General features: G+C 35.6%; 1 protein-coding gene across 4 annotated transcripts in view; it reads right to left on the bottom strand.

Moving 5' to 3' along the window:
- Window positions 1-581: 581 nt before the first annotated feature.
- Window positions 582-22,797, bottom strand: part of LOC140158930 (uncharacterized) — a 33,800-nt gene continuing 11,584 nt past the window's right edge. The window contains exons 2-8 of one of the 4 annotated variants that reach the window (XM_072182208.1): window positions 13,198-13,351; window positions 12,354-12,395; window positions 9,477-9,533; window positions 8,076-8,152; window positions 7,074-7,148; window positions 3,624-3,745; window positions 582-1,759 (exon numbers count right to left, since the gene is read on the bottom strand). In XM_072182208.1, the coding sequence (XP_072038309.1) occupies window positions 3,641-3,745; window positions 7,074-7,148; window positions 8,076-8,152; window positions 9,477-9,533; window positions 12,354-12,395; window positions 13,198-13,288 (447 nt within the window). In that variant the 5' untranslated portion in view covers window positions 13,289-13,351 and the 3' untranslated portion in view covers window positions 582-1,759; window positions 3,624-3,640. Of the gene's footprint in view, window positions 1,760-3,623; window positions 3,746-7,073; window positions 7,149-8,075; window positions 8,165-9,476; window positions 9,534-12,353; window positions 12,396-13,197; window positions 13,352-22,797 lie in introns of all 4 variants that reach the window. The other 3 variants (XM_072182209.1, XM_072182206.1, XM_072182207.1) reach the window with 3 other exon arrangements.

Genomic DNA, 22,797 nt, shown 5'->3' with positions numbered 1-22,797 from the left:
TTACAAATACCACAAAGTTACAAAATAGATTTTACTGCAGTCTGGTGTTGTTTACCGCCTTTGCATTCAAATGTACAGGAAGACCACACGCCGTGTCGAAGGCCACTTCCAGACTTTCTATATTACAAGCTGTTATGGCAACGCGGAGGTGGCCACGTGCGTATTTATAAATATGTATTTATAAATATAGCCGAAGCACATTGCTAAATGGCATTTCTTGAGTTCAGGCTTTCTGGCTCTTAACCCTCGATATGTGTTTCTTTTTGGAAGCATTTGGTCCTTGGATGGCCGCGCTTTATACATTCCTGGATATGACTTTCATCAGTTTAGCATGTTACATATTGATCTATCTCGTAATTTTATTATCAATTGGATAGGTAAAAGTAATGGTATCATTGATGAGATGATAATATGAAAATGATTTACAAAATTATTCGACTCAAATTATTTTTACAAAACTATCAGATCATACGAGAGGCAAATAAAAGGAATCCACGAATATTCTCTTCAAATCAACGACTGTTTTAAAAAATTTTTATTGAACCTCGAAGAATGCTTTGGTCCAAACTTTTTAATTTTTAGATCGAAAAAATACATATCTTACATTCATTTTGAGGCCAGTAACGGCGCCATGGGGGCATGAGGGGCATTCCCCCTCAACGCCTTCGGACCCTTCATTCTTCTCAGTGTCAAAATACAAAATCGGGTAAATTTCCAAAATTTCCAATTGTAGGTGATTTGTTGGATTTTCCCACATGTTGTTTTCTTGCATCACCTGTCACCCTACCCCACACACAAAAAATATCCTGGTGCAGCCAATGTTTGAGGAGAGTAACTTATGAGCACCAGAAAAACACCCACCTGCACACATACACGCAACCACCCCACTCGCATTATGCACTTTATATGAGTTCAGAGAGGCCGACAACCAACATTTTAAAGCTGAATTTATACTTGGTCGCTTTTGCAGTAAACGAGTCGCACGCATGCTCTGTGTTTACTTCCGGTTTGCAGTTAGAGCATGGACGTGATATATAGAAAACTTTAAAACTCTTCTGACGCAGGATCGGTAAAAGAGAACTTCACATAGGAAGTGGAGGAGAAACTGTCTGGGGGGTGTTATGGGTTGATTAATAATACTCTCTAAATGTAAAATAGTGATCCATAAGAGTATTCAAGCACTCTCCAGAAGAGTGAATTCACTTCAAAAGAATGACATTTTCACTCTTCAAGGAGCCATATAAAGGATCACTCCAGAAAGAGTTTTCCCTCTCATTGCTCCTTAAGCCATTTCACTCCTTTAGAGTGAAAATTTCAATCTTTTGGAGTAATTTTCACTATTTGTGTAGAGCATAAATACTAACTCTTTGGGTTCACATTTAACATTATAGAGAGTAGTATAGTCTACATTACCAGTCGTTATCCACGGACCCGACGGAGGGTTTACGAAAAAGAGCGATTCCTCATCACTTTTCAAAGGTGATACATCGCAATTGCTCAGCGATCGAGTATAAACTCAGCTTTAGATTGATTCTCTTCTCTGAACTGATATTCTTTGTACAGTTCTGCTAAAAATATTTTACCTTACAAAATATAATTTATAAAGAATTTTATCATTAAGTCTGCAGCGGAGAATAAGCTATTTTCTATTTCACTGTAGCCATGATCTACGGCATAGGAATGAAAGAAAGATAATAATGCTCTTTTTAAATTTTCAAAATAAGCTATAGCACTTCTTCACTCTTGGAGTTCATTCAATCTGTGGAAGGAAAGAAAAAAAGGAAACAAATATAGTTCATCAATGTCAACAGTAATTCGATTTTACACATATTAACATAAACCCCTAAAAAGGGTTGTCTCTCAAACATTTTGAGAAAAAAAAGAAGCTATGTGCTGCATGCTGCGCCTTTTTTTCTTTTTCTTTCTTCCTTATGATTTGGCTCTGCGTCCATTATAAACTACGCAAAAAAAGTTTCTTTATGGTTAGGAAATTTACCCACTATTAGAATCTAGTAACCAATTTTGTACGTTTGCTAAATAATCGCATGCCGGAGATTGTTCTGCGCATTTTGACACCTCAATCACTACTCTACGACACTCCTGAGAAAAGATATGGATGTTTAAGTAACACGAAGTCGAAAAATGAAAATTGCAAAGAAACCTATTCAATGGTTTTTGAGCTGATTCACTGATCCAAGACGGTTTCATTATTCCCGCCTTTTCAATTTTAATTTAAAGCATTTTAATTGATGCATGTTGGATAATCCTTTGCTTATTGTGCGGATGAATGATCAAAGACAAAGGTGAGTGGGTACTAAGACATTTACGTTTTGAGAGATGGATTTGGAAAAGGGACTCAAAACAGGTCATGATTACAGCTGAAGGAATTGAGACACTTGAGTGGCCCTCTAGAAGCCCTGATCTTAACCCCTTGGAGAACCTTTGGGATCAGCACAAGAAACGAGTCAACAAGAAGATAAAGGCAGATAGGCCTACAACTCTGGTGGGGTTGCGTCGCATCGTTATCAACGAGTGGAACGGGGTTGAGCAAGGTAACATTCGACGCCTCATTAGGAGCATGAGACGCCGCGTGGCTGCTGTAAGGGAAGCCAACGGTGGACACACAAAGTATTCAAAGACTGGTAAAGAAAGAGATTAATCTCAAGTGAAGTTGGAAGCAGCAGTATGATGCCTGAAATGTGCTCAGCAATTAAACAAAAATTTTAATTTTAATTTTTCGACCTTGTGTTACTTAAACATTCATATCTTTTCTCAGGAGTGTCGTAGAGTAGTGATTGAGGTGTCAAAATGCGCAGGACAATCACCCGCATGCGATTATTTAGCAAACGTACAAAATTAGTCGCTAGATTTTAATAGTGGGTAAATTTCCTAACCATAAAGAAACTTTTTTTGCGTAGTGTATTATAAAAACAGTGGGACAATTCAAGTCTTTGATTTACAAATTGCAAATCGTATAGACATTCGGGCGAGTTTTTGTAATCCGTGGAAATTCCAATCACAGTTCTATTGTTTTGGATGTAGGCTACCGATTAAAATGTCAATGTGTGACCCGTGTTTGGGACATTTCTTTTGTCAATGGATGCTGAGTGATACTATTTTCGGCACAAGTACTACAAAAAATACATTATCAATAAGGTAAATCTAAATAGGAGACACACGAGGATGACGAGGTCACGAGGGTTGTCAGATCTTACGAAGCATATGCATATTTTGGAATTTATACATATATACAAAAAAAACCCGAAAACTAAATCAAACACTTGAACATTTTAACAGGACAAATCTTCAGGTCAAACCTACTATGGTCATAAAAGAAGGAAAAAAGGAGACGACGAAAAAGAAGATGGTGAAGAAGAAAAAGTAAAGGAAGGAGGAGAAGAAGAAGATGAACAAGGGAAAAAGAAGAAGAGAAGATAAAAGTAGGAGAAAGGGAGAAGACAAAAAAGAAGATGAGGAAGAAGGAGGTGAAGGAGAAGAAGAAAAAGAAGAAGTTAAAGAGAACAACAAGAAGAATAAACGGGAAATTAACAAAAAAGAGGAAGAAGAAGGAGAAAAATGGAGAAGAAAGGAAGGAGGAGGAAGAGGAGGAGAATACTGCTTACATTACAATGTGTCTTGCTCACAACCATTGATCCGCCTCATCGTCTTGCTTGTATTGCCTTTTAATCTTGGCTTGTTGAAAGTACGTCAGAATAGGATTATTGATTGGCCGATAATCATTCTCCTATATTAAAGAAAATATTTAACTTTATTAAACTTAAGGGGTACTACACCCATTGCATTTTTTTTGCATTTTTTTGCATTTTGTGAAGAAATGAGAAAAAGAAATTGGACAAAGTGGTATGCAAAATGAAGGGGCAAATCTTCTCGTTCAATTGGTGGCATCAGTATCAATGACGCGTACATGCTTCTAATGGTATAAGCCAAAAAGTGGTACATCACTGATGTTTTAAATTCACTTCATTTTGGAAAGCTTACTATCAACGGATTTCGTTAAAATTTTGGATATGTGTTGCTAACACATTAGGGAAATAATGTTGATATGTAAAATGGGAATAAGTGGTCCCTGATTTCTTTTATGACTTCATGAACTTGGTGCTCCACAACTATCAAAAAACGAACCGGTTAAAATGCTTCTATTTTCAATGTTGAGCTATATTTTGTATTTTGAACTTGCGACACTATTTCACTGAAACTTAATTAAGCCATAGGTAACATGTTACCACAACCACACTACAGCAATGTTGAAAAAGATTGTATTTTTGTCACCTATACCACCATATTAGGTAGTTTTCCGTAAGCTTCATTTTTGTGATTTTGGTAACTATTTTATATTTATTTGCCCAATCCATATCTAAATTGTACTCACCATTTACATCCCAAGGTATTTTAGTTTATCCACCTCACACATTTCCATTATAAAGTCTGCACAAAAAGTAACTCAGCTGTTATAAATACGCCTATAGATTCAGAACTAATAATTGTTTTCACAATATTTCAACATAAAAAGAAGGATGATTTATTTACGCGCATTTTGATACCCCATTTGTCCAATTTTGTTTAATATTGACAATACAGCAGTGTTTGGAAAGAAAAATACCCGAATTTAAAAGTTGCAGTTATTTGTATTGATTTGAAGTAAGCGCGAAGATAAAGGCGGGCTTTGCGTGTTTACAATGCTGGCATTATAACCATTGATCGCTGTAAACTGCAGCTTTTAAATTCGGGTATTTTCTGTAAAAGCACTACTGTGTTGTTAATATTGAACGACATTTGACGAATGGGGTATCAAAATGCGTGTAAATAAATCATCCTTCTCGCTATGTTGAAATATTGTGAAAACAATTTTTAGTTCTGAATCTATAGGCGTATTTATAACAGCTGAGTTACTTTTTGTGCAGACTTTATATCCAGTAACAGACAAAGTATCAAAATTGATGCCTCATTATGTATGATATCACAGACTATCACATGTATTCAAAATTGATGCCTGAATTTGACCTGAACCAATTGACCTATAACCTGACCTTTGATGACCTTTTTTAATCTTTTTTCCTAACAACACATTATAGAAGATACATACATGATGTAGTATTAAATTGTCTATGTGGAAGAGATTAGGCCTATTTAATTTATTCAGTATTATAATCAGTGAGTACATTTCTATAGATAGTATAACAAAGGATTTAATGTATCTACTTGGACATGTTCAAAAGAATAAATTATGATTTGTTATGAAACACACATCTCAGTTACCAGGATACAGTAAAAAAAAAAAAATATGTAGGGCTAAAATGATTTTCTAAAATGGTTTAAAATCACTTTGTAGGTAGAGATATTTTATAAGTTTAGGACATGAGATGATGAACATATTTATGTAGTTCATAAATTTGCAAGAAAAAAAGAAGAGGGGTACTGATGAAAATCAGGGTATTATTCCCCCTTAATACCAATATTAATTTAAGCTTATCTTGAAAGATTAGATCAAATAAATATAAAACTATTCGATAACCATAGACCCTAGAAGATATCTTCCAGGGTCTATGCTGTAACCTACTATTAAAGGACATTGATTATTATTTGGCTATCAACATAAGGCTTTTTGAAGTATGGCGGGCACAAAAGGAGGGTGTACTTTGATTTGGGTAATGTTTTGTATGCTTTCTCAGCTGACAAATGATTACCCAAATCAAAGTACGCTCTCTCCTTGTGTGCCCGCCATACTTTAAAAAGGCTTATGCTATTTTCACTATTGTTTTACTTTAATGCCAATTAAACTGAGGTTGCGATATTCCATCGACTTGCCCAATGCGTCCGTTCATTCATGAACATGCCGCGTACTTAAAACAATTTTCAATGTTTCCCGAATATCATGATTACAAAACAAACCCAAATATTTCTGTAGATTAAGGACAACTGCGTGCCTATACAATGACGTTATTATCAAAATTGTACTTTTTCGTGGGAATAAATAGTCACATTGCATAATAGAGATTGCGATTTCCAAATGTACGTATCGAAAGACAGTGGAATCTATTCAAAATCACTCTCCTGTGACGGGATTTTGAATAGATTGCACGGGCGTTCGATACTACGTTTGGAAATCGCAATCTGTCTAAAATCATTTCAACGTCGTGCGTGCGTTAGACGGGGAGATTGTGTCAACGATAAATCGCAACCTCTTTTGTTATACGGGGAGATCTCATGTGCAAATCAAGAGACAATGTGCGTGCATATCTCTAAATTCGTAAGATTAAAAAGTTAATCTATTTGATTGTGATGACATTAAAAATTCTTAATCGAATAAATTTAAATTAAACTAATCTAAATTAGATTAAAATTCAAATCCATATTGATTTTTTAATCTTAGCATGGATTAATTTTGGATTAAAATTGACGGTAATTCAAAACTAATCCTAAATAAGATTAAAAAGTCATTCTAGGATTTGAATTTCAATCTATTAGATTGAAAAATGGTAATCTAATTCAGATTAGCTCATTTTTAATATATTAGATTAAGAATTTACAATCTAAGCTTATATTTGTCCCTCTTCGCAAACGAATAGATTACACTTTGAATCTTAGGAATTTAGAGTATAATTTAGAGTATATATGTCAATTTTTCACACCTCATTGTAGCTTTATTTTATTGATTTATGACAAAATAATGGATCATATTAATAAATAATAGTTAGACTTTCATTCGTATGTTCAATATCTTTGATTCTATTAAATATATTGTAACCCGGCCAAGCATTTTCTGCTTCTTCTGCACGTTCATTTCGTACGAGCAAAATATTATTGAATACCAGCTAAATAAGAGACCTCGCTCCATCAGAATTAAATAGTCGACTGCAGAACCGTCGGATAACGATTTTTTAATGGGAAATGAACTTTGCTGCTTGGATGATGTCACGATGAGGTTAGCATTTATTCCGTATTGAAAAGCGTGTTCCGACGTATCTGCACTCGACCGGCCTCGGTTGGACGTGCGTACGCGTACCATCACGGCGTACATTGAAATCGCAACCTAAGATTGAATGTAAACTTACGTCGAAAGGAAGCTGTTTATTTGTTTCAGCGAGTGTAGAAAATTCGTCTAGGAGATTATCAATGGTGTGTTGATTCTGTGTCAGAAAAAAAACAAAACAATTAATATAAGTTACTTAAGAAATATTGATACCATATAACTTTGACAAACTGTTGGTAAAATAAATTAAATAACGCTACTTTAATATACAAGCTATTCGCTGTCGAAGTGACGTAATAATCGGATTAACTAGCAATGGATGAATACAATTGTTGACTATATCTCCTTGCACTACAACGTTCACGCGGTAACTATGCATTGAACCATATCAATCTGATTTTGAGTACTAGAGTATATGAAGGTAGGCCCTACTCCTCCTCCCCAAAGGATTTAAGATCTTCAGTTGACTTGCTGGAGTCTGGTTTATAAAACAACACATCTGTCAATAAAGTGGAGCAGTGCCGAAAGAGTGATTGGTGAAAGAAGCACCATTTTTGGAGAACTGTGCAAGGAGTTAAGTGTTTGGAGAACGGTGCAAGGAGTTAAGTGTTTGGAGAAAGCAGCACCATTTCTGTGCGAGGATTTTATACGCAAAGGATTTATAAATGCAATGCAAGTGTACAATGGACTTCGCTGAACAGTGATTTTCGCAGGATAAGCAAACAAGGAGCTATACATCAGCCGTCCAGAACATTGCAATAGAACTCTATGATTACCAAGAAGAAGATTGCTGGTTAAGTACCGATTAGTTACCAATTGTGATTGTGTGATTATATTGTATGTGCATTTGTTGTCATGTACCTATCATATTTTGCTTTCAATTAAAGACTTAGATTCTGTTAACTTAATCAAACAGTGTATTGTTGTTGTGCATTGGAGTGAATTTAGGTAAAAAGTGATTTTGGCCTTGAGTCATTGCGGCTCGTAACAATATATCGTAACATCGGACAGATAAGTGAATAAATCAAGGTACCAAAGAAGTTTTATCATATTGAATAAGTACTGACATTATAGCCATACGTACCAACTGTAAAACATCGTCATTCCTTTTCGATGATCGTTGATGATAATACTGATTAAAAGAACCACGTTTTCCCATCCCTGATGAAAGCCCTGAATGAAAAGAGAAATATAGACGGACAGTCAGACACACAGACAGACAGACAAACACCACATACATAACGCAGCGATAGAGACATAGCAAGAAATGGAGAACAAGAACGAGGGAGAAGAAAATATGGAGAATAATGGAATTAAAGCAGATGCGAATTTTACACATTTACCTTCTTGTTACTATTTATGAGCGTTCGATCGTTGTCTCATTATATAAAAACATTTTGTTTTTTAAACGGACTGTTGCAAAAATATTATATTTTGACATATTTTAGGAATTGATTGAGCGGGAAACACAAATTCGCAAAAGAATCACGTGATCATTTTAAATCCATACACGTCTATGGCAAGTTAAATGCCCAATAAGTCGCAAATCCTGGTTTAGATTTTCGACGTTGAATCAACGTTGATACAACGTCGAAGTTTCAACCTAACCTGATTTCAACCTAGAGGTTAGTTGAAATCAGGTTGAAGTTTCAACGTTGATACAACGTTGAAACTTCAACCTGATTGCAACGAACTTTCAATGAGAAAATTAAGGAGGTTGAAGTCATTGAAGTTCATTTGCAAATACAACGTGATTTCGACGTCGAAATTTCAACGTGATTTCAACGTGATTTTTTCAACGTCAGGTGGGTATAAATCAGGTTTCTTGCCGAGAATCCAGGTTTCTCGATCGAAACTTTGATTCTCCATCGAGAAACCTGGAGTGTCGCCGTGAAACCAGGTTTCAACAATCGAAAAACCTGGTATCTCGAAACTTGGTATATCGGCGATAATCCAGGTTTCTTGATCGAGAATCCAGGTTTTTTAACCGAGAAAGCTGGTTTATCGATAGAAAAACCAAGTGTTTAAATGGAAAAACCTAGAAATACCAAGTTTCGAGAATTCAGGTTTTTCGATTGTGAATCCAAGTTTTTTGATCGATAGGCCTAAACCTAGATTCTCTGCGAGCAACCTGTTTTTTCCCTTCAAATTATTGGGTATTTAGCTTGCCATACACATCTTATACTAGAGTATAACATCAACAGACTGGACCGTTATTATACACGGACCGGTGTTACAGTGGACGTTTTCCAGCACCCGGTTAACCATCACTCAAAACGTTGCGCGCTGTATATGGTAATCTCAAGCTTAGGTAAACGACTCCAAAAAACAGTCATAATATTTATCATAATTGTTGTAACTTTGTATACAAGTTCGTTTTAATATTTGTTGTTTATTCCTCCAACAGTAGGTAAGATAATACTGATTTAATATTAGTTTCAAAATTCCAGTTAAAAAATACAATTAGTGTGCCTTAGTCACTCACGTCTGAGCGCATCTTCACAGTCAAATGTACGAAAACATCTTCCTCTCGCTGCCTCTGCTAATATTGAAAAAGAAAACAATTACATTAGAATCTAAAGAAATCGTAATAACTTGCTTAAGGGATCTAAAATGAGCGTTTATTGCGTTTCGACAGTATTTTTAATGGGACATGAGAGCACCTCAGACCTATCAATTGCATTCTGAATACGAAGCATGTCTTTCTGATATCAAATAATTTTCATTTTTTGAAAATCACAATATAATACAAATTTTATGACAAATTATAAAAATTCAATATTTTTCAAATTTTTGATATATAACAGTCCTCGAAGTAAATGATATAAATCTAATGACATATTCTTAAAGTGTATGTAGCAGGGAGGAAAAGCCGACGGTCAATTGAAAATTTTGACCTTTCATATTGAAGATATGGATTTTTTCCCAAAAGACCTAACTTTTTTGGTGTTTTGGGAAAAAATCCATATCTTCAATACGAAAGGTCAAAATTTTCAATTGATCGTCGGCTTTTCATCCCACCTACATATACTTTAAGTATAAATCATCAGATTTATTAAGTTTACTTCAAGTACTGTTAAATATCAAAAATATCAATTTTAATGATTTGCCATAAAATGTGTATTAAATTGCGAATTTCAAAAATCAAAATTATTTGATATCAGAATGACATTCTTCGTATTCAGAATGCAATTGATATGTCTGATGTGCTCTAATGTCCCACAATAAATACTGTCCAAACGTTCATACCCCAGCCCTTAATTTTACGGTAGCATAATATAAACCTGGACTCTCTGCGAGCAACTGGTTTGTCAAATTATGGCATTTAGCTAGCCCCGTCTTATGTGAGTTGGAGGTTTTGAAATGGAAAATGTGATAATAAAGCGATATTGGTGTACAGTAGGCCTTGTATCAGAGCAGCATGTTAAAATTCCACTATAAAAAGCCACATGGGGTAGGCCCTAATCGGGGCCGTATAGTGTTTGAAAATGTTCCGATTGTGTTCATGTTCAAATGTATGCCACCGGTTTTGATAAAGGGGAAAATTGGAATGTCATCTTTCCCTGGGAAGATCTGACATCAGGTCAGACCATGGGCAGACGGTAACATGAGTAGCTTTATTTCACCTTGAAGGCATGGATAGTCTTGCAAGTATGGAATAACTTTCCCCTAGGCCATCCAATATGCCATGAATTAGTAGGACTACAACTGGTATCTAATGGTCAGTATAATCTTATTTCCACATCTGTTGTTTCTATGTGTGGCTTTTTCCCTAGGATTAGAAAATGTATAGTTTGCAACATCTACGGATTATAGTTAGATAGCTACAACTATACAGGTTTAATAATAATTCGTATTAAAGTGGGCTTCGATCTCTGTAAATTTACTGTCCGAGAGCGAACAATTACCCCCTTGTGTTTTTTTAAACACGAGAAATTAGAACTATAAGTATCAAAATCAAGTTCATCTCCGGTGGCAATATAATTTCATTATATGCACACGCTCAACAGAAAGTATTGGAAAAGCTCCGATTCAAAATGTCAAGAGTAAACACAAAGAAATTGATTCAATCACAGTAAATTTATCATCATCACATTAAATGTCAATCTCAAAATTCGTTCAACTAATAATTATCTTAATTCAAAATATGATATTTGAATGAGTGCGGCGACCTTAGGACAACTAATGATAGTATTGTTTAAACTCCCGGGAGTATGTATCCATAGATTAAGTTTTCAATTTCTACAATATCAATTACTACGCCGGCTTGGGTCAGTTCAAGTTGAGAAAATAGCGTTGTTATTATTATCAATATTATTTTGCAATATTAAACCGTGCCTTTATTTTTCTACACGAAAACCTCTTATAATGATTATATGCTCTTTACGTATGTTCCCATGGTTACTGGCATATACATTTCTAGATTTCTTATCATTCAGATCCCAAATTTCTGAACTCTAGACAATATTTATAAAAAATAAATACCGCGGGATTCAATATTTTATTATATTCATGCACCCACTGCTTAAACATATTATTTCAAAATGCTACAGATGACTGAACATTATACAGCAATAATTCAATTTCACATTACGTAATCGGTGACAAGGTTGTTTGTGTGTGGGGGTGGGGTAAACAGATATCGAGAAGTTACCCTATAAACATGATAAAGTATTGAACATGTTGGATGACTTTTAAGAGTAAATGCATTTTATGAGTTCGAGTTAGAGTTCGAGTTGGTTTTAGAGTTACAATTTAGAGTTCGATTTAGAGTTAGAGTTGCAAGTTAGAGTTAGAGTTGCATTTTAGAGTTCAATTTAGAGTTAGAGTTACAAGTTGGAGTTAGAGTTGCATTTTAAAGTTTGTTGCATGATGTCATATTGAAAAAAATGTAACTCTACCTCTAACTCCAACTCTAACTCTAACTCATAAAAAGTTAACACTCGACTTTTAATCATACAATTCTGATAATATGTCTGAAAAGATGACACATGACTGGCAGCTTTTGTAGATCTCTAGATAGGGCCTTCTTGCACTCTTGACAAATCAATGTAAGGCGACGAAAAAACCCTGTTCTACGGGCGGACGGACCTTTCAAGTAGGGTCGGTTGGTCGGCCTTTTTTTCTTTTCCTTTTTTTTTTTTTCTTTTTGTTGAAATGACCCCAAAAATCACCAAAATCTGTAAATAATTTGCAATTTGAGAAAATATTTTTATTTCCGAAATTTGGGTCGGCATTCATTTGTACAGGAAATTTTTTTCCCCAATTTGTTCAAAATCTGGGTCGGTTGGGCCCGTAGAACAGGGTTTTCTTTTTTTTCGTCGCCTTAAAAGGTCATTTATTTTTTGTCTTATATGCTTACATTGCCTTTGTCCGCACTGTCGCATAGCACCTTCAAGATCTTCTGAAATAAAGCAGAAATTATAATTAATTTCAAAAATGTACACGATAATTGTGTTCAAAATCCGCATCCGAATAACATAATCCCGATGACGCAGATAAAAAGTCCCTACATACAACGTTAACCGCAAACGTGACCCAAGTATAACTGCATGATGGAAATTAATTTATACGATTGTAGAAATTGAAAATCTAAACACAAAGTTTTTTACTATCTGAAGGGAAAGAAGAAACAAAATAGGAGAGAAGATGCAGAAAGAAGTCACTTGGTACCCCAGGGATTCGAACCTCGGGCCCCTCGCATGCCACGCGGAAGATCACCGACCTGTAGCCACGGGGGTTACGCTGCCCCGGTTAATAAAATAATGATTTTGAATAAAACAACGGAGTACATTGTTTAATTATTACAATAGCTATGTATGTCCATGGCGTGCGGGAAGGGAATGACACATCAAAAGGACCGACCTCAGTCACGGTTTATAGAGTGACACGCATTGGTGACCATAATGTGCTGGTGTTAAGTTACTATTCTATTTGTTTTGCCTCATCTGTTCGGGTCAAAATAAATGGGGGCATGTCTGACAGTGAAAATCAATATACCGTAAAGATTCGCCTAATGGCGCACATGAGCTCATTTGCTTTAGGGTAAATTTCACGTGCAAATAGAAAGTTCCATCCTCTGAAAATCTCAACAAGAATTAAGCGTCGGTGCCCTAAGATATGATCTGGAAAACTCTCACAGCAAGGTTGTGTGATCTGAGCAAGACAAGTTTGTTATCCTAAACTAGTCCGTATGATTTTCTTACCGCACGCAGCAAATCCTCGTTGTACGCTTGCTAGTACACTGATAAATAATAACAACAACGAATAGAGGTTTCCTGCCCATTCAACACGCATGTTGCCCTGTCTGATCACTTAACTTAAGCTCTTGGAGTACTTCAACACACTGTTCAACGATTTCTGAAAGAAACAAAGAGGAATGTGCAACGTTAATAAGATTGCATGCATATCCCAACTATGATATTATACGTATTGGATAAAGGGTGAGAAAGAGAATACCAGAAATAATGACTGGTACGTTAGTTGGTTTGAGGTTGAGACCCCGAGGAATGGTCTCTTCTGAACCGTTTATCTATATATCGAGGGTTGAGAGCCAGAAAGCTTCAACACACAATCACCTGCTCCAAAAAAAATGAGCATAAAGTTGCCAGGACATTACACAGCGTCATCACCAGGTGAATAATGATTTTAGTACAGGCGGGAAACTAACCAATAGAAACCAATACTCCCTGTATCGAATCACGTGTATCTGCTATCACACCACTAATCGCCAGTTACAAAATAGAGTTGACTTTCCAATTCGCTCCTAATCAATGATAACTCCCTATTGTTAGTATCGACCATGCAAATGGTATATGAAGAGCTTATTTCCAAAAGTCCACAAACACATGTTTCTGATTTACCTTGGCGATATTGCAATGACAATTACAAAGAGTTACTTTTACTTTGAAGAAATAATACAAAGAGCAAAGAGCAATATTTTGAAACACCAACTATACTTGAAAAGAAATTTTATGCAATAGCAAGAAAAAAATATATGAATTGTGCCACAAAAGTTCGACAATTTATAACTTATAATGATTCCAATATCGTTGGATTGTCTGGGATAGGATGGCCTCTCTTCTGATAACTACCAGACTACAATATCAGTGTATCATGTCGATAAATGAAATATAGGCCTATACACACATGGTAATGTAGGCATAACGATGGGTTATTCCAGTTGAAATCCATACACACCCTATGGAAGACATGATCTAAATCTCTCACACAGGGAGTGTAGATTCCAAATAGAGTCACCCATTCAGGTAACCCCATTTGAAATTCGCACTCCCTGTGTGGAAGATTAAGGTCATGTCTCCCATAGGGGACATGGATTTCACCTGGAATAGTCAAATTTCACCATGGGCCAGACAAGATACTAGTAAACTGGGGCAAATTTGAAGAAAAAACACGTTAATGTCTGTGTAAATGGCGTCCTGAGATTTGAGGCGTGATGAATGTCTTTTCTCTACTTTTCCTCTTGTGGTCTTTCTTCAATACCGAAAATTTATAATAAGGATCCGTCATTTATTGTTTAGCCTATTTTTGTTCACGCAGTGAACTATAATGGCTCTTGAACCCAAATCTCATATGCACAGTTTATCCCTTACATACCTGTGTTTTGAATAGCTATTGTAGCCCACCAACCCTGTGAGGCCAGGAAATAATTCCTGATATCTCATACCCTCGTTTGTATGCCTTTTTCTAATCCTGCCCCACATGACAAGAATTATTTAGCCCATCTAATCTTGTAATGAGACAATGGCAGCCAGGAATTTTTTAGCCTTTTTTCTAAGCATGTTTTCAGTTGGCTACCAGCCATCACATGATTATAATATGCTTTACTGATTGGTGTGCAATGTTATTACAATTATTTATTTGTGATAAGGCCGCTGTGCTAAAAAAGCCAAATTTGTTCCATGTAGGTGGCTTAAAAACCTAAATACAAAATGAGGTTTAAACATATCCAGAGTCAGGATGTAGGTATCATTATGCCTCAAATCACTTATTTATTGTCAAATCAGTGCAGAATAGGTTAGATATGAAAATTGAAAGTTGGAACAAATACAACTGACCCGGTGCTGTGTTATTTGGTACAATGGCTAGCTATTGTACATCTCCTCTATCCAGTGATACCAAAGAAGTACCAACAATTCTGAATCTTATGTAGTTATCGCTATTTTTATAATTTGAGTGCGCCCTCGCAAATCTATTATGTATTTACTGGGCCTCGATCACCAACCCCCACCCTCAAAGTTTGTGGGTTGGACCACTCTATCCCTGAGTAAGGTAGTAGCCTGGTATAGGTCAATTTGTGAGCGCAAGGGATGTTCGTACGATTAGCCCGAGTCATATATGACCTGCCACAATGAAATGAGTATAAAGTCGCAAGTTGGTAGTTTCGAGACATCAAGACTGACTGAGTTAATGGCTTTATTTGCGCGCACCTGTTCAAGCCAGAAGTATTGTCTGTATGTCCTTTGTGAATGGGTGCACAATGGGCCATTCAAGAAGGATAGGCTACATAGGCCTACACCACCAAGTCACCACCAACGCAGTAGCCAGGCCCGTAGCCAGGGCGTTTCGAAACTACCAAATTGCGACTTTTCGCTCATTTCGTGGTGGCAGGTCACATTTGAGCACTTTATGAGCGTTTTAGTGCACTACACGCTGGTAAGATGACTGCGAGTTCTGAGTAAGAATTTATAATTGCTGTATTTTAGTTTTACCAGGTCTTGTCCATCTTGACCAACATATGCGTTTGTCAGTTCAATCCACAAAGGAAACACAAGATTTGTTGGTTTTCTTTTTTTAAAACATACATTTATTTATGTTAATTTCTAGGTCGAAATCCACCCACCTACTGCAGGAAACAATGCATTTCCATCATGATTCGCATTACTTAATTGAGTTCAATAATCTCTGATATTATTACTTTCTCACGCTCATGCTTAAAAGAAACACGAGATTTGCTTTTTTTTTTTGCTTTTTTTTTAAACATACATTTATTTACGTTAATTTCTAGGTTAAAAACCACCCACTGGAAAAACAACACAAACGTACATTTCCATGAAATATTGTAATAATGTAATATTTCGTGTAAGAAAGCCTGAGGTAATCCTAACCTTAACCCTCTAATCCTTACCATAATCCAGCCAGGGGCGGATTTAGAGGGGGCGCACTCGGTGCGCGCCCCCTCTAGTTTTTGCAGAGCGGCGCCTGACTTTGTGTGGGCGCCGAGCCTCGGCGCAGCGACGGTGGCTCGGCGCCCCCTCTGTTGAAAATTCCTGGATCCGCCCCTGAATGCTAATCCTAACCCTAACCCCATCCTAATTCTAACCCTAGCCCTTACCCTACATTTCATGTATAATTACATGAAGTGGAACTATACTACACTGTATAATACAAGTAGGCCTAATATCGAGTAAAATACCAATGAACTTTCTTTAAATTTGGTATTAAATAGAATTGTACAATTATCTTAAGCTAAGCAACACCATTCAGCTTAGGGTCTTTTCAACGATTTTGGATGACAATCGATCGTTTCCAATTATGAGTTTCAGGATTGGTTTTGGTATTGGTCACGTGGTTTCCCATTATCCTGCCTAAGCTCTTGACTGGCATCATTACCGATATCTTTGTCTGTACCCTTTGTTACAAACTTAAAATTTGTAAAAAGCAGTTTCGATTTTAATTTCAGTTTAAAAAATTGTTACATAATCGTGTGACCACAGAATATCAGGTTTGAAGCTACCTGGATCAAAGTATGCAAAAGAAGTTTTTAAATTTCGAAGTGCAATATTCACGAGGAGAGAAGTCGAACAACTACATTTGAAACTGTGATTTAGTTTTCGAAATAATCTTTTCCCTGTGAAATTATATGACCATCGAAATATGTCCACCGAGATTACAAAAAATTAGACACTCGATTGATACATTCACATCTATTCATGTGCATATCACATGCAGGAGAATCGATAGAAAGCTATATGACGTCCAATATAGGCTAGTTAACTTTTGTTCATTTACTCTTCGCTTTATAACTCCACGCATACAACTGCATGTCCCTTTAGTTCATCAGTCATTTCTATTTTCTTTCTTCCTTTTGGTCTATTCCCTTCCATCCTTCCTTCAATCACGTCTCAGTCATCAATACCATCAACGTTTTTCTATTGGTCCGCAATGGTCCGTATCCCTTGTCCAATTCTTCCTCTTCTTTCTGCTCCTGGTGGTACTGGTATAGTAATTACTATTGACCGAGGCCTGCCTCTCTCTTCCCCACATCATTTTTATATCTCGTCCCCATTTGTCTCTTTGTTTTTCAATCTGACTTTATCCATTCTTCCAATCTTCTCCACACCCATGACACCCACTTTCCAACAGTTTCCGGTCTCCTCGCATTCTTGTTCTGCAATGTCCATACCTCAGATGATCAGATCCATACAAGGTCATGGATAATCCCAACTACTGACTTATTATAATTATCTAATTCTTTATAATGTCCGCCTTGTCAGGCTTTTGTAACTTTCTTGTTGTTGAATTGTTGAATGTCTCCTTTACCGTGCCAGGTTTTGCCCTTATCTATGTCCGCCTTTCATTTGTATTATCATATTGAATCAGTTGAATGTCTCGTTTGCCATGCCAACTCTGGTACTTATGATGTCCGTGGCAGACTACCCAGGTATTTGAACTGCTTGGCTTGGTTTATCAATAGAGTCTTTCCACCTCATGGTTGACACACGATAATACGCCCAATAAAGACATTAAGTACTAGGCCCTATGGCCTACAGAACTTATCCATAGCAAATCATGGCTAACTCTTTGAGCTGTGTGAAGGATCAAGAATATATTATTAAGTTATTTGTTGGGTCCACTATCGAGTGACCACCGAGTAATGTTTGGCAGAATGATGCAACACATGTGAAATTATACTGATGGTTTTGTATGGTGTTTCTCCACCGCGGTGTCAGTTTGTTTCTATTTGGAGTGGAATCTGTGTTGATCCTGGTGCCCGGTCCTGGTGTTGATTTCGAGAAGTCATCTGACCATTCTCCTAATGTGTAAATTTGCTTACAGATTTGAATATCCACGTTGCATTATTCTAACATCAAACACTTACAAAGACAACTGATAAATTCGACGTCATTTCCTTCACCTTGTGTTATTATACATTCCCGAGGATCGTACTAAGATGACGAAAATCCGTTATAGTTGCCTGTAAGCGATGTTGCCCACTAATTTGCTAAGAGAATCACCGTTGTTTTAATCGTGGGTTTCAATTAGTGCCAGGTTTGCCTGAAATATTACTGTTGGCCTAAAATAATGCTCTATATGATAGGAGTCGTGTGTTGGTATGTTTGTATTTGATAAATTGAAATCTCAATGCATTGTGGGTAATTAGATGAGACAAAGCCTCAAAGCCTCGTGGTTTCTAGAGCACGTACGAAATCAAAGCACCCTACTCCAAATTATGTGGGTAACACGTTTGTAATGAATGTGTACTTTTTATAGACAAGTTCTGCGTAAAGATTGTCAAACGAATACGAATATAACGGAAATGTCATTAATAATGGGAGGGTTAAATCAATTTGGTTTGAATAATATAAATTGATTTAATGTATCATGATCGTTTTCAATGATAACGTTAATTCTATGTATAAGGGACAATCGTGCATAACAATAATATTTTGCACAGACTATTCAGTACTAAATTTGAAGGTAAATATAACTTCGAGAATACATGTCAGTTTTAGACAATTTTATTTATGTGTTTTATAACTACATGTGATGCTTATTTAGTAAACAATTGTCTGTATCCCTGACACACTAAAATTGATCGAAAATGCCCATCCCCATCAAATACAAAGTTCTTAAAACGTTTATGTAAAACGTTTTAATAACATTTATAATAGATCATGAATACGTTTTTAAAACGTTATTGTAAAATATTTTGGGCAAACATTTTTACAAAATATTTTGTCAACAGTTAAATAACATTCTCTTACAACGTTTTAGAACGTTTTCAAAAATGATTTATTAATGTTATTAAAACGTTGTATATAACCCAACATTTAAACCTTTTCTGTAAAACGTGTGTTTGCTGGGTCTTTGACCTGATCAAAAATGTAAGTACAGCGAACAATATATTAACATTCAGTTATTAAAGGTGTACACACAAAAGCCCTTCTTTATTATAATTTATCATAATTGGACGCAGATTTCTTTCGTTCCTTTCTTAATGGCAAATTAACATGATCTTGTGACAAGAAAGGGAGCATTTTTAGAAGCTGTTCTTTTTTTAAACTAGATTTATCATGTTTATACTCAATGGTTGAGTGACGAGCGATTGCTTTTCAACCAATAAGGTAGCGCGCTTTTTTCTGTTTTGAAAATTGATTGGTCAAAAATCTGGGGCTCGTCGCTCAGCGTTCAAGTGCAAATTCATCTTTAGGATCTGGGGTAGATGATTGGCAATAGAATGAGTGCAGGCAGGTATATATCACGTGATATTTAAGTGCAGAAAATGACACATAATGCTCGTGAAAATCGGGCGATAGTTTAGATTGCAGTAATTACAGGTTTGGGTTAGATCACCAACATAGCATCCGTCTCATTATAAATGATGATATTAACGAATTAGTCCAATCAAATCGGTATTTAAAGCTAGGACAAACATGTTAAATTGCAACAGAAACCATTTGGTGTTAGGCTATTAAAAATATCACAGAATACATACATGTATTCAGAAATTTACCATTATGTGGAGAGTGAAGTATAAAGTAAGGGTAACTGATTGATTGATATTATCTTATTGCAAATTCGTGGCCCGTGGGCTAAATTAAATACAATAAATTACCATATATAGGCCTATATATATATAAAAATACACACATAAAAACAATCAGAATTAAATATTTAAGCAAAAAATTGCACATGATAAGAAACATACAAAAATATACAATTTGAATTAACATTTAGAAAATTGAGTATAAAAGTCACAGTAAAATCATTTTTTTTTTAAATATTGCACTTTTTATGGGGTGGGGTATGAACGTTTGGACAGTATTTATTGTGGAACATTAGAGCACATTAGACATATCGAATTGCATTTTGAATACGAGGAATGTCCTTCTGATATCAAATAATTTTGATTTTTTGAAATTCGCAATGTAATAGGCCTACACATTTTATGGCAAATGATTAAAAATTGATACCTTTTTATTTTTCATATTTAACAGTCCTCGAAGTAGAATTTATAAATCTACTAAAGTGTATGTAGCATTTGAAAACGTGACCTTTCGTATTGAAGATACGCATTTTTCCCCCAAAAGACCTAAATTTTTAGGTCTTTTTTTGGGGAAAAAAAGTCTATCGTTAATACGAAAAGTCAAAATTTTCGTCGGCTTTTTCCCTCTCAGCTATATACGCTTTAGGTAATCATTGGATTTATAAATTTTACTTCGAAGACTGTTAGATATCAAAAATTTCAATTTTTAATAATTTGCCATAAAATTTGTATTATATCGCGAATTTAAAAAAACAATTAATTCGATATGTCTGATGTGCTCTCATTTCCCACAAAAATACTGTGTAAACGTTGCTATTCGAGCCCTTAACGGAATTGTAGAACGCAACGTGGTTATGTGCCGCTCTGATAAAGTTGTGAACAAAACTAAATTTGCAAATGTAAACGGCAGATGATAAATTAATGCTTTTCTTAATGCACACACCGTGTCTCGGGCGAATTAGAATAATAATTTGCAGGCATCCAATAAAGAATGCAAACGTGAGGGAGTTAGTTCTTAGGGAGGACTCTTTTTGTTTTTCATCCCTGTAGTATTTTATTGGCACAAATTGTGATAAACGAAACATGCTTTAAGTGCCTATTACTATCATTAATAGCATTATTGGTATCAACGCGAGGTTTAGTGTGAAAGACAAAACATAAAGAAACATGACCTATCAGGTATCCACTCTCATGTATTGTATAGTTCACTTGGGTCATTCAATAGAAACCCACCCCTGCTTCAGTTGTGATTTTCGTTTCAATCTCAATGATGAATTTATTTCCAATTTATTTTAGTCAGCTTGGTTCCATTAGTTAATGCGTTGTTTTCTGTTTCGTTCTCTGCTTTTTATTTTCCTGACTATAACAAAATTCCCGGGTGGGTAGATTTGAATGTCTATACTTGATTTGAAAGTGCGCTTTAAACTAATTGGTTAAAGTTCGAAAGTAAACATGTTTTGAAAATTAAATTGATTATAATGTAATTAATGGTGAACGATCGCTTATTTTTATGATTTAAAAAAACACACCAAAAAAATCAACACCTTCAATTTGGCAGTATACCCGATAGTTTCTGGTTACTACAACCTCAATCGATTAAGTAAGGAGAAACAAAGGTGACTTAATTTATTGGAAACAAGGCTGGCTGTAAAGGTTGTGTCAACCCTTTGCTTTTCATTTTACCTATGCCACTTAGGGGGCCTAATAATAATATCATTTTGTTGATTTGACCAAGCTGTATGCGAGTATGTGGGTTTATGGTTTGCGGCATGGATTTGCCGCACAAACACCCCGGACAAACACCCACGTCCCCACTTCCCGACCCACTTGCTAGACCTGTTTTCCACAGAGTGACATTAAATATCGAGAGTAGAATGTATAGAATCATCATCTAAAAACTTTCTATAAAGTTCGTAAACAATTTCACCAACCACACTACTCATGGGATGAACATGAAGATTTGACTAGGCCCCTTAATAGGCTTGCTGTTCCGTTAATGCAGACAACCTTGTTATGGGGATCACGGAATCGGAACAACGTACAATATATATCCCTAGATTCCAAAAAAAATACAGCGCTAATGTTTTTGGATTAATATTATTCTGTTTTGCCAAATGAAACATAGCTAAATCCTAATCCATTATTTAGTTCTAACTGGCAATGAAAGTCATAACATAAGTTTGGGTCCACTTTTGGAAATAAGGGCCATAAACATGCGTATTTAGGGTGTTTTTCATATCCTGTGACAATCAAGCCGGAAGACTTGTACAAAGACTGATTTCAAGTTATGCATTCTAATTTTTGGAAAACATATTTTCTAATGTTTTTCATAAGCAATATCAAAAATAACATAAAATATTTACATTCTGAGCTAATTCTTAGTCTATACTCAAGATTTTGAATGCTTAGACTTGTGCCAAGTCTTAGAATTTTGTGGCTACAATTGTAAGAAAACATGCAAAATTACATGTTTTTGTCCCATTTTTCCGCAAATTGCAAAAATGTTAAAATATGACTTTTATTGCCAGTTAGAAATAACTAAATGATTGGGATTTAGTTATGTATTATTTGGCAAAACTAATACTAACCGTATGTAGTTCAGGTAGAAAACCCATATCATAATCACAGTGACAGAAACGATTGAGTAAATCACAATAATTTCAACGCGCTATTTAATATACGAGCCATGCACTCGCCAATGATGAAAACAGTGTACGTTTTCCATATCTTGGTGCTTCATTGTTAACGCGCTGTTTGAAGTGTTTGTACATAACTTCCGCACATTCTCGAGTCGATGCAGTTCACAGAAAATAAACCATAACATCAGTAAAAATCCTAATTTTAGCCCGATTTAATGGCGCATGATTCCGACAATGCAAAGTTTTGTTAATTAAAATTGACGGGACAATTAACTTCGTATTCAACCATTAAATTGTTTTAATCAAAGATAGTTTAAAGTCGAAATGAGCTCACATCATGTATACCCACGCGGTCTTGGCAGCAAATAATGTGATGG

Source organism: Amphiura filiformis, chromosome 8 (genome assembly GCF_039555335.1).
Source record: "Amphiura filiformis chromosome 8, Afil_fr2py, whole genome shotgun sequence".
Classification (NCBI taxonomy): Eukaryota; Metazoa; Echinodermata; class Ophiuroidea; order Amphilepidida; family Amphiuridae; genus Amphiura; species Amphiura filiformis.
Note: the sequence above shows the minus strand (reverse complement) of the source record. Positions and strands in the feature narration are given on the sequence as shown.